The 12,905-nt window shown below is 36.1% G+C and overlaps 1 protein-coding gene across 2 annotated transcripts in view; it reads right to left on the bottom strand.

Annotated features, from left to right (window-relative positions):
* MINDY2 (MINDY lysine 48 deubiquitinase 2) overlaps nucleotides 1-12,905 on the bottom strand; it is a 74,424-nt gene continuing 61,519 nt past the window's right edge. For both annotated transcript variants that reach the window (XM_029952379.1, XM_029952380.1), the window contains 3 exons: nucleotides 7,440-7,613; nucleotides 4,196-4,390; nucleotides 1-224 (listed from right to left, as the gene is read on the bottom strand). In XM_029952379.1, the coding sequence (XP_029808239.1) occupies nucleotides 96-224; nucleotides 4,196-4,390; nucleotides 7,440-7,613 (498 nt within the window). In that variant the 3' untranslated portion in view covers nucleotides 1-95. The remainder of the gene's footprint in view (nucleotides 225-4,195; nucleotides 4,391-7,439; nucleotides 7,614-12,905) is intronic.

The raw sequence follows: 12,905 nt of genomic DNA, 5'->3' as shown, positions 1-12,905 counted from the left end.
TCAGGCACAGACGGTATTTATCGGTTTTTCTTCCTTTCCTCCTGTGGTTTTGTTTCTCAAGACATGTAGATGCATCCAACAGAACCCACCACTTGTTACAAAATGACACAGCTATTTTTGTCCTTTTCTTTTTCTTTATCTTTTTCTCGAGGTTCCTTTCGTTTACGATCGATATTCCCAGATTGTCTTCCACTTGATGGAGAGGCTTGTGCTGGCTGGCTTTGCTTTAAGAAAAATAAACAGGAAGAAATTACCTCAACTTTCTAAAGTACTTAATATAGTTATCTACAAAGAAAAACTGTAAGAGTGAACGGAATCATTAATGAAAAGTTATTTGGACACAGACTTGTTATATTACATGGTATCTGAGTAACTGCCTCTAGCATTTTAGATAGATCTAATTAATGTGTCAATTATTAGAAATAAAAGAAATTTCAAACAGTAAATAATATGAAGTATTATATTCCCTGAAGCCATAATTCAAGAAATATTTGTTAAAGTTTAGAAAATGTTAAAGAAATTGACAACTTTTGGTAAAACTGAGTTCCCTAAAACCTCATCAAATACTATAATAAACAGACTCTCAAGAAGGAAAAAAAAATCCTGAGAACTTTGAATGTGAAATAAGTGTATTCTGTGAAATAAGAAGAGGTCTTTAGTGAAAAGCTAGTAAAAATATAGTGGGTTTAAAATTTTAAGCTTGGAGTAGTAAATATCTGAACTAGAAACAGAAATACTTAGTTTACTGGAGACCTCTATGTTTAAGGAAATATTTTTTTCATTTAATAAAATGAGATTTAACATAAAGGAACTCACTTATTAGTCATATTTGCAGTACTTAAAAAACATTTAACTGGGAAGAATGAAAAGTGGAAATGTGCTAACCTTTGATGAATACTTGATACATGTCATACATTGGGTTAAATACTAACATTATTTGTCTTAACCAGAAATCTAAGAGTTAAGCATTATCTTTTATTTTAAAGATAGGCAAAATAAGCCTGAGAGAGGTAGAGGACTCCCTCCCCCTAGTAAGGGGATACAGAAACATGAAATGCAATCCATGTCTATCTTGCTCAGAAGTCTACCCTCCTACCAGTAGTACCTCACACTGCCGTCTAATTGTTACAAACACTTTGTTCCAATTGGTTTATATTCCTTGGAGCTATTAAGAACTGAAATTTGGTTCAGTTACACCAAGATAATAATATACCTAGGAATAAACCAAAGAGATGAAAGGCCTATACTCCAAAAACTATAAAACACTGATGAAGGACACTGAAGATGAACAAAGAAACAGACATTCTGTGCTCACTAACTGGAAGAATAAATATTGTTAAAATGTCTATACTACCCAAAGCAATCTACAGATTTAATGAATCACTATCATACACTAACACCATTTTTCACAGAACTAGAACAAACAATCCTAAAATTTGGATGGAACCACAAAAGACACCAAATTGCCAAAGCAATCTTGAAAAAGAAAAACAAAACTGGAGGCATCACAATTCTAGACTTCAAATTATATTACAAAGCTATAGTAATCAAAACAGTATGATACTGGGGTGCCTGGATGGCTGAGTTGGTTGAGCTTCCGACTTTGGCTCAGGTCATGATCTCACAGTTCGTGGGTTTGAGCCCCGCATCGGGGTCTGTGCTGACAGCTCAGAGCCTGGAGCCTGCTTCAGATTCTGTGTCCCCCTCTCTCTGCCCCATCCCTGTTCATGCTCTGTCTTTGTCTCAAAAATAAATAAAACATAAAAAAAAATAAAAAACAAACAGTATGATACTGGCACAAAAATAGACACATATATTAATGGAACAGAAAAGGAAGAAACCAACAGTTAATATGGCCAACTAATCTTTGACAAAGGAAGAATGAATATGTAACAGGAAAAAGTCTCTTCAACAAATGTTGCTGGGAAAACTAGATAGCTACATGCAAAAGAATGAAACTGGACCACGTTCTTACACCATACATAAAATAAACTCAAAACAGATTAAGGTCCTAAATGTGAAACTTGAAACCATAAAAATATTAGAAGACAGCACAGGTAGTAATTTCTCTGACATATGCCATAACAACATCTTTCTAGGTTTCCTGAGCCAAAGAAAAGAGAAGCAAAAATAAACTATTGGGACTACATCAAATAAAAAGCTTCTGCAAAGCAAAGGAAGCAATCAACTAAACTAAAAGAAAACCTACTCAATGGAAAAAGATATTTGTAAGTGATTTATCTGATAAAGGGTTAGTATCCAAATTATAGAAAAAACTTATACAACTCAACACTAAAAAATCCAAATAATGCAATTAAAAAATGGGCAAAGACATGAACAGAGATCTCTCCAAAGATGATAAACAGATGGTCAACAGACACATGAAAAGAAGATGATGATTCATCATCAGGTAATGCAAATCAAAACCACAATGAGCTATCACCTCACACCTGTCAGAATGGCTAAATTAAAAAACATAAATAATTGTAAGGATGTGGAGAAAAAGGAACCCTTGTTTACTGTTGGTGGGAATGAAAATTGGTGCAGCCCCTCTGGAAACAGTATGAAAGTTCCTCAAAAAATTAAAAATAGAACTAACCTATGATCCAGTAATACACTATGGGCTATTTACCTAAGGAATACAAAACACTAATTCAAATGGATATGTGCATGCCTATTATTGCAGCGCTATTTACAATAGTCAAATTATGGGAGCAACCTAAGTGTCCATCAATAGATGAGTGGGGAAAAAAATGTGCTGTAGGGATGCCTGGGTGGCTCAGTGGGTTAAGCATTGGACTTCAGCTCAGGTAACCATCTCATGGCTCATGAATCTGAGCCTCGTATTGGGCTCTGAGCTGTTAGCTCCTTCCACACTCACACTCTGTCTCTCTTTCTCAAAAATAAACATTTAAAAAAAACTGTGGTAGATATACAATGGCATATTATTCAGCCATTTAAAAAAATGGGGGTACCTGGGTGGCTAGTCAGCTGAGCGAGCATCTGACTTCAGCACAGTTCATGATCTCATGGTTCACAAGTTCGAGCCCCATATCAGACTCTGCTGACAGCTCAGAGCCTGGAGCCTATTTCGGATCTGTGTCTCCTACTCTCTGCCCCTCCCCAGCTCATGCTCTATCTCTCAAAAATAAAAACATTAAAAAAATGAAATATTGGGTCACCTGGGTGGCTCAGTTGGTTAAGCATCCAACTTAGGCTCAGGTCATAATCTCATGGTTCGTTAAGCCCCACAGTGGGCTCTCTGCTGACAGCTCAGAGCCTGGAGCCTGCTTTGGATTCTGTGTCTCTCCCTCTCTGTCCCTTCCCGGCTCATGCTTGCTCTCTCGCTCTCTCTCTCTCTCTCAAAAATAAACATTTTTTAAAAATAAAAAAAAATGAAATCTTGCCATTTCTAATAACATGGATGGAACTAGAGAGTACAATTCTAAGTGAAGTAAGTCAGAAAAAGACAAATACCATATGATTTCACTCATACATGGAATTTAAGAAACAAAACAAATGAACAAAGAAAAATAAAAAGACAAAACTAAACAAACTCTTAACTATAGAGAACAAAAAGATGTTTCCCAGAGGAGAGGGGAATGGAGGAAATAGGTGAAGGGGATTCAAATAACACTTAGCAGGGGCGCCTGGGTTCAGCATCCGGCTACGGCTCAGGTCATGATCTCATGGTTTGTAGGTTTGAGCCCCACTTCAGGCTCTGTGCTGACAGCTAGCTCAGAGCCTGGAGCCTGCTTGGGATCCTATGTCTCCCTCTCTCTGACCCTCCCCTGCTCACGATGTCTCTCTCTCTCTCTATCTCAAAAATAAATAAAACATTAGAAAAAAAATGTAAAAAAAAAGAAATGAAAGAGAAATTACCCTTCAAAAAATTAATAAAAGAACACTTAGCTTGGTGAGCACTGAGTAATGTACAGAATTTTTAAATCACTGATTGTACACCCGAAACTAACAGAACAGTATGTTAACTCCACTGGATTTAAACATTTTAACGGACAAATCTTGCTCTCAGAATCTAAGGAAAAATAATTTTACTAAATGAGAAGTATATTAAGATAAACACAAACTTAGGACAATGCCATAAAATGCAAGGGTGCTTTTAAAATGCTAACGTAATTGAAGAGTCAACACCTAATTTAAAAATACTTATCTCTGCATGACTCCTAGCTTTTACCTGGGCCTGTGGAGAAGCAGAAGCAGCAACTGCTGCTGCTTGTTCCTGTTCCTGATAATACTGAGAAGCCCGTCTATCTTCTTCTTCTTGGAGTTTCTTTGCTAGTTCCAAATCACTGATTCCTTCGGGTATTTGTTCCCAGTTGATCTCTTGGCTCTGCTGTTCTTGTTGTAGAGATAATGCCATAAGATAGTCCTATGAAATTAAATTATAACCCTCTTTAGGTATGAGATTTTACTCAAGAACTGATGAGTGCAAATGCAGAGGTTGTACTTACAAAACTATGAGAAAGGCTTTTAAAAAACATACCAGAGCTTAAATATAAAAAAGTTTTCTAAGTATTTCTGTTTGAGTCAAGCTATAATTTCAGTGATGCCACCATTGTTCTAAATATTATTGGAATTCATTTAAAATTATTTCTAGAAGCAGTATGTAAGTCATTCAAGAAAGTTTTAAAAACAACTCCCCTAGGGGTGCCTGGGTGGCTCAGTGGGTTAAGTGTCTAACTCCTGATCTTGACTAAGTCTTGATCACGGGTCATGAGTTCAAGCCCTGCATTGGGCTCTGCACTGGGCATGAAGCCTACTTAAATTAAAAAAACAAAACAACTCCCTAAAAACAAAAAACAAAAAAAATTTCACAAAACTCCCCCTAGGGGTACCTAGCTGGCTCTGTCTATAGAGCATGCAACTCTTGATCTTGGGGTTGTGAGTTCAAGCCCAATGTTAGGCATAGAACCTACTTTAACAAACAAAAATAAAATAAACCTTGCCCTATTTATGAAAATACATCTGCAGAAAACTGAGACAAAGTAAAAAAGGATAAATAAGTTAAAATTACCATATCATTATGCAAAGATAACTATTATTAACAACTGAGGTACATCCACCTAGCTTTTTCTACATTCACACACAAACTCAAACACATCCTCCAACCCCCATTTAATGTCCAAAAAAGTCTTATTTTTTAAATAAGAATTTCCCCGAATCATTTATTAAATGGTCTTCCAAAACATGATTTTTAAAGCCAACATAGTTGTCCGACACACAATCATATTCAGTTACTTAAATACCTCTCCTCCCTCCTCCCACACACCCAAATTATTTTCTCTGAGAAAAAGTGGTGCATCTTTGGTTAAAAGTTGTATAATCTGGGGTGCCTAAGTGGCTTAGTTGGTTAAGTGCCCGACTTCGGCTAAAGTCATGATCTCATGGTTTTTCAGTTCGAGCTCCAAATTCAACTCTGCCGACAGCTCAGAGCCTGGAACCTACTTCAGATTTTGTGTCTCTCTCCCTCCCACTGTCCCTCCCCAGCCCGTATGCATGCACTCTCTCTCTCTCTCTCTCTCTCTCTCAGAAATAATAAATGAGTAAACGTAAAAAAAAAAAAAAGGTTATATAACCTAACACCCACCTTCATTGAGAATTAGTACTGAATAAAACTTGACTACACTGTACATCTCCCCCAATCTATCCTCAAAATAAGAGAATTTTAACTACCCACAGAAGGTATCTAAAAGGTGGTGGACTTTGAAGACCTTGCACTATCTAGCATGAATATCTTACTAATACCAAGAATTTGCCCTTCAAATTTTTCTCACTTCTTCAAACTGCGTTTGGCAAGTCCCATGATCTTAAATCCACTCTTTTCTTGCTGTTGCCACAGACAATATCATGCATCATTCTTCTCACATCTTACAAATGTATTACTGTGGCAATCTATTGCCTTACCTTCATTCCCTCTGCTCTGATAGTTTTTACCTATAGTGTTAGAAAAATATTGCACATTTCTCAAGTAATAATATATATATATTTTTAAATACCCTTATAAAGCTTCTGAAGGAAAATGCACATGTTGATTATTACAGCTGTTTGGATACTTAACTTCCAAAAGTCCTAGAAAGATTAGCATCTTTGAATCACATATTCTTCCATGCACTCATAGCTTACTACTCGAACTGCCATTACAGAGACTAACATATAATTATTAGTCAGTCAAATATCTGCCTCTCTGTTAGACTATAGAATTGTGAGGACAGGACTACATGATTTATCTGTGAGTCCCCAGGAGCTTGTTAATAGTACCAGGAATACAACTGCTCAATGATTATTGGCTAAATGAACAGTCTATCTTATCTACTTAAATTGTTATCAGTATCTGATGTTATCAGCATTAGAAACATGTGCCAATTGATCAACATGACCATATTTCTGTCTCAGGTAAGAAGTCATATCACTGTTATACTTCCAGTAGTAAACACTCCTGTGGCTCCAAGCCTGCCCATCTAAATAGCAGGCAAAGATCTCATCTGTCTCAGTTTTAGTTTTATTTTTTTTAATGTTAAGTTATTTTGGGGGGCACCTGGGTGGCTCAGTTGGTTAAGCGTCTGACTTCAGCTCAGGTCATGATCTCACAGTTTGTGGGTTCAAGCCCCGTGTCGGGCTCTGTGCTGACCACTAGCTTGGAGCCTGGAGCCTGTCTTCAGATCCTGTGATTCCTTCTCTCTCTGACCCTCCCCGACTCATGCTGTCTCTCTCTCTCTCTCTCTCTCTCAAAAATAAATTAAAAAACATTTTTAAAAAGTTTAAAAAAAACTTTTTTCTACTTTTTCTGACTAGCCAAAATATATCTCAAAACTGTGCTCAGCTCATCTCTAGCACCAGGGCTCAGCCATCATCACCTCTTGCTTGAATTCCTAGTCTCTGCTTATACCTGTGTCATTCCTAAGCATTCTTCACATAGTAGCCTTTAAAAAGGTAGATCATCTTACTTCCATGTTTAACATTTGCCATATCTTCCCTACTGCAATTAAAATTCAAACTCTGTACCATGACCTTCACAGTTCAATATAATCTGGCCCTCTGAACCAGGTATAATCAAGGGATGACATGTAAAATGATCACTTACTGATTTGGAAAATGTCAGGAAAATTTCACAAGCATATAAATGAATAAATCTTTATTTAGTTTAAAAGTTTTAGATAATTGGATTCACATTTGAAAACAGCATTTTAATTCTTTTTAAGTTTGTTTATTTATTTTTGAGAGCAAGATAGCATGAGTGGGGGAAGGGCAGAGAGAGAAGGAGAGAGGAAATCCCAAGCAGGCTCTGCACTACTAGCACAGAGCCTGATGCAGAGCTCAAACCCACGAAGCTAGGAGATCGTGACCTGAGCTGAAACCAACAGTTGGATGCTTAACCGACGGAGCTACGCAGGTTCCCCAAAATGAATGAGCAAATCTACCTGATCTATCTGATCCTGTTGTCCTTTGTATACGGTTTCAGGATCTGAAGGAGGCCGCAGATGAAATTCTGAGTCACAGAAATTTCCATCACCATCCACATTGTGTAGGCTTTCCCAAACAACTTTTTCTTCTGTAAGAAACCCCTGGTCTGTTACCAGCAAATACAGTAGACCCTTAATAAGAAAGAAAAAAGACCGTTAAATTTATCAAAACTAGTTAGTATTTAAGGGAAATTTATCATCTATATGTTTAAAGCATATTAATGATTCCTAATAGTTAGATATAATAAATAGCAAACAAAGTAGATATCATACTTGTTCATACTGAGCAGGGAGTTAAGTCCACCTGGGTTTGAATATAGTTCATAATTGGTATACTATAGTATAAAGACAACTGGGAAGCTGCTGGCCGACTCAACTACCACATGACTTATTAAGTCTTTGGAGGTTCATAATCTCATATAATAAAAATATAATCTACAAGTTCCTTAAAACGTATCAGGTAACAAATATTACACAGTCGAAACAAAATATCACATTGCCTGCTTATTAAAAAAAAATAAGCCTATGACTAACCTAATCCATACTAATTTTTTCTTTTTCTGCACCACTAGCTGCTCTTCTTTTGTACACCGACAGTACTTGGTACTTATGTCTATTACAGCATTGACTCACACTGTGCCACGACTGTGTTTCCCTGCATCATTCCCAGTCTATACTTTTAAATCTCTGTATCTCTGGGCCTAGAGTAGGGTGCATCATAAAGTTGAAGCCTAAATTTATTGAATCAGTTAATGAATTCATTTGTATTTATAGTCACTACCACAGAATTTAGTACTGACCTCTAATTTTTCATATGCATTAGTTCTAAGTCCAATCATAAGTAAAGTGTCCCTAGTATAAAATATTGTTTAATTTTTCCTTCAGATCTGCCAAGCAAAAGGCTTTCATTTTAGTTGCTCAGGGTTTCCACTGGTTAATATAGTACTTATTATTGCACAAGATTCATGCTTTTCATCTTCTTTCATCATGATAAAATAAGAAATTCCTTTAGAGAATTTGGTGGTCAGGTCAGAGAAATCATTCAATAGACCCACAACTATATGGTCAATTCATCTTCAACAAAGCAGGAAAAAATATCCAATGGAAAACAGATAGTCTCCTGAGCAAATGGTGCTGGGAAAACTGAACAGCAACATGCAAAAGAATGAAACTGGCCACTCTCTTATACCACACACAAAAATAAATTCAAGATGGATAAAAGACTTAAATGTCAGATAAGAAACCAACAAAATCCAAGAGAACACAGGAAGTAACTTCTTTGACATCAAGCCATAGCAACTTCTTACTAGATATGTCTCCTAAGACAAGGGGAACAAAAGCAAAAACAAGTACTTGGGACTTCTTCAAGATAGAAAGCTTCTATACAGCGAAGAAAACAATCAACAAAACTTAAAGGCAACATACAGTATGAGAGAAGATATTTGCAAATGACATGTCAGATAAAGGATTAGTGTCCCAAATATATGCAGAATTTATACAACTCAACATCCTCCCCCAAAAAATAATCCAGTTAAAAAATGAGAAGACGTGAATAGGCATTTTTCCAAACACATCCAGATGGCTAACAGACACATGAGAAGATGCTCACAGTCACTCATCATCAGGGAAATACAAATCAAACCCAGAATGAGATATCACCTCACACCTGTCAGAATGGCTAAAATTAACAACCCAGAAAACAACAGGTGTTGGCAAGGCTGTAGAGAAATGGGAACCCTCTTACACTATTCATGGGAATGCAAATTGGTGCAGCCACTCTGGAAAACAGGATGGAGGTTCCTCAAGAAGTTAAAAATAGAACTATCCTATAATCCAGCAACTGCACCTCTAGGTATTAACTCAAAGGATAAAAAATACTGATACAAAGGGATACATGCACCTTGATGTTTATAGCAGCATTATCAATAGCCAAATTATGGATAGAGCCCAAATAACCATCTACTGGTGAATGGATAAAGAAGTTGTGCTACATATATCTGGAATATATAATGGAATAATGGAGTATTACAGAGCCATAAAAAGAATGAGATCTTGTCATTGCAAATGACATTGAAATCATTGAATAATCTCTGAAGCTTTCAAAAAACTAAATAATTATTATTTTTGAACATTTAGTATGTGTCCAGCTCTGTGCAGCACATCTGTTCCTAAAATATGAGATCCATCCTGTTGTCTACTACTAATTACATCCAAAAATTAGCTCTAGGTACTGATTAATTTATATGGTCATTGAAATTACTGTATCAACATGAAAAGTGTTCATCAAGAATAACATTTTGGCATACAAAGTTTAAAGACTTTGCTTTAAGCAAAAATTAAGTCAGGCTCATTTTTTTTAATCAAGTAGGTTCCAATTCATCAAATATTTGAAGACCCACCATATGCTCAGTACTATGCTAAGTGCTTAAGGATTCATATCATGGAAAGCAATGATCTTTCCTTACTTTGTATTAGGCACTCCTTTTATGTGATTCCATAGAATCCTGCACTTACAACTATCATAGCACTTTACACACTGAATTGTAGTTATATGTCTATTTAATGTATTTCAAGCTCCTTGAGGACCAGAGTCATGTTTTATTCATCCATGCATCCTCATTACCTAACATATTTTTAATACCCAGTCAGGGTCTACTTTGTCTTAAAATAATTGAAGATAAAATACTTTAAGAGAAAACCTAAAAGTTCTTTCCAGCCAATATTCCACTATCAAAAAAATCTGACCCTTCTATTTGTTGTCACAGTGCATTTTAACATACCATTATTATACAATATTGAGGTTTTACAATTTATTTTATGTAAGTCATATATTAGAGTAGCTACTAACTAGGAAAGAAACCACATTCTTACTCTCTAAATGACACTGTAAGATGGGTAAATTCTAGGGGTGCCTGGGTGGCTCAGGTGGTTCATCATCCGACTCCTGATTGTGCCTCAGGTCATGATCTCATAGTTCATGAGATTAAGCCCTGCACTGGGCTGTGTGCATACAGCACAAAAGCCTGCTTTGGATTCACTCTCTTACCCTCTCTCTGCCCCTCTCCCGCTCATGCTCTTTCTCTCTCTCTCTCTCAAAATAAATAAATAAACTTTAAAAAAGTCAGTTAAGCATCAGACTTTAGCTCAGGTCATATTCTCACAGTTCGTGAGTTCGAATCCCACATCGGGTTCTCTGCTTTCAGAACAGAGCCTGCTTCATATCCTCTGTCCTCCTCTCTCTACCCCTCCCCCATTCTCTGTCTCTCTCAAAAGTAAACATTTAAAAAAAGATGAGTAAATTCTGGGAAGGTTTGTTGAAAGTCATTACTATCCATAGTATATGAATATTTGTAAACTTAACTAAAATGGTGTGCCTATCTTCAAATAGATGAACTGTCTTCTCATGGACCATGGGCCTCAGTTTCTTCCTCTCTTAGATCTTAACATTTATCAAAAAAGTCTGTTACTAGTTCACTGTCAACAATGCTGGTTATTACTCAATGGTTCCTTTATATAACTGAATCGTAAAAATAGCAAAGTATGTATTAATGTAGTACTTAATAGTTTAGGCCTATTTGTTCCTGAGAGTTTACAATTAAATCACCATCAAGAATATTTTTTGCTTTTATATCCTAGCACGCTTGCTTCATTATCTAGTCAAAGCATTCTTCTCTAAACCTTGAATCTTCTTCATAGTCTTACTCATCAGTCTCTAAATACTAATTTTTAAAATATAATAAATACAGAGGCACCTGGGTGGCTCAGTCAGTTAAGCATCTGACTCTTGGTTTCGGCTCAGGTCATGATCTCATGGTTCATGAGTTCGAGCCCCACATCTGGCTCTGTGCTGACAGTGCAGAGCTTGCTTGGGATTCTCTCTCTCCCTCTCACTCTCTGCCCTTCCCCTGCTTGTGCTCTCTCTCTCTCCCTAAGAAAATAAACAAACATTGAAAGGGATCATGTCTATCATAAGAACACTGCTCAATATATATCATCATCATTAAAAGAAAGAAAAAATTATGAATATAAGATGCATATATTAAATTCTTAAATTAGGTATTAATGTATACAATGTATACGTCTTTTATTATATAAAAATAATAAAGAAATGACATTAGATAATTTTTATAATTTTTCTTAAATCTAGGTAATTGGACTCTGGAAAACAGTATGGAGGTTCCTCAAAAAGTTAAAAACAAAACTACCCTACAATCCAGCAACTGCATTACTAGGTATTCATCCAAAGGATACAGGTGTACTGTTTCAAAGGGGCACATGCAACCCAATGTTTATAGCAGCACTACTGACAATAGCTAAAGTATGGAAAAAGCCCAAATGTTCATCGACAGATGAACGGATAAAGAAGATATGGTATACACAGTGGAGTTATTACTCAGTAATCAAGAAGAATGAAATCTTGCCATTTGCAATAATGTGGATGGAACTAGAGTATAATATGCTAAGTGAAATTAGAGAAAAACAAATTTCCCAAGACTTCACTCATATGTGGAATTTAAGATACAAACAGAAAGCAAAATTAATATAAAAATAGGGAGGACAAAACATAAGAGACTCTTTAAATATAGAAAACAAACAGGGTTGCTGGAGGGGTTGTGGATGGGGGATGGTCTAAATGGGCAAGGGGCATTAAGGAAGACACTTGGAATGAGCACTGGGTGTTATATGTAGGGGATGAATCACTGGATTCTATTCCTGAAATAATTATTGAACCATATGCTAACTAACTTGGATGTATACTTAAAAAAACAACAAACAAACAAAGAAAACTAGGCAACTGGATCACCAAAGACAGAATAAAAAACTACTCTATCTCAAATACCCTGACTGGGGGGCCTGGGTGGCTCAGTAAGTTAAGCGTCTGACTTTGGCTCAGGTCATGATCTCACAGTCCACGGATTCAGGCCTTTTGTCAGGCTCTGCGCTGACGGTTTAGAGCCTGAAGCCTGTTTTAGATTCTGTGTTTCTCTCTCTCTGTCCTTCCCAGCTTGTTCTCATTCTCCCTCCCTCTACCCCCCTCAAAAATAAACATTTAAAATACCCTGATAAATTAGTTCTATACAGACCATGATTTACTTGTATTAACAAAATACATGACAATGTCATCATAATTTATAAATTAATGAAATAGAAGAAAACTTGTCAAATGTATAAAAAATTTATGTAATTCCAGCCTTTAAATATGGAGGAAAGCACTGTCAAATATTTTTGGTTGATTAGCTTGGATTCAAATTACTTAATGTCTTTGGACTATTCTTTCCTTCATTATGAAGTGATACATAGAAAGTTTCTAAGATATTTTATAAATTGAAAGATGAACTTCTACTTTTTTTTTTTAAAGTTTTATTTATTTTTGATACAGAGAGAGACAGAGGATGAGAAGGGGAGGGTCAGAGAGAGAAGGAG

The sequence above is a fragment of the Suricata suricatta genome, chromosome 9 (genome assembly GCF_006229205.1).
Source record: "Suricata suricatta isolate VVHF042 chromosome 9, meerkat_22Aug2017_6uvM2_HiC, whole genome shotgun sequence".
Lineage (NCBI taxonomy): Eukaryota > Metazoa > Chordata > Mammalia > Carnivora > Herpestidae > Suricata > Suricata suricatta.
This window is presented reverse-complemented; position numbering and strand designations above follow the sequence as displayed.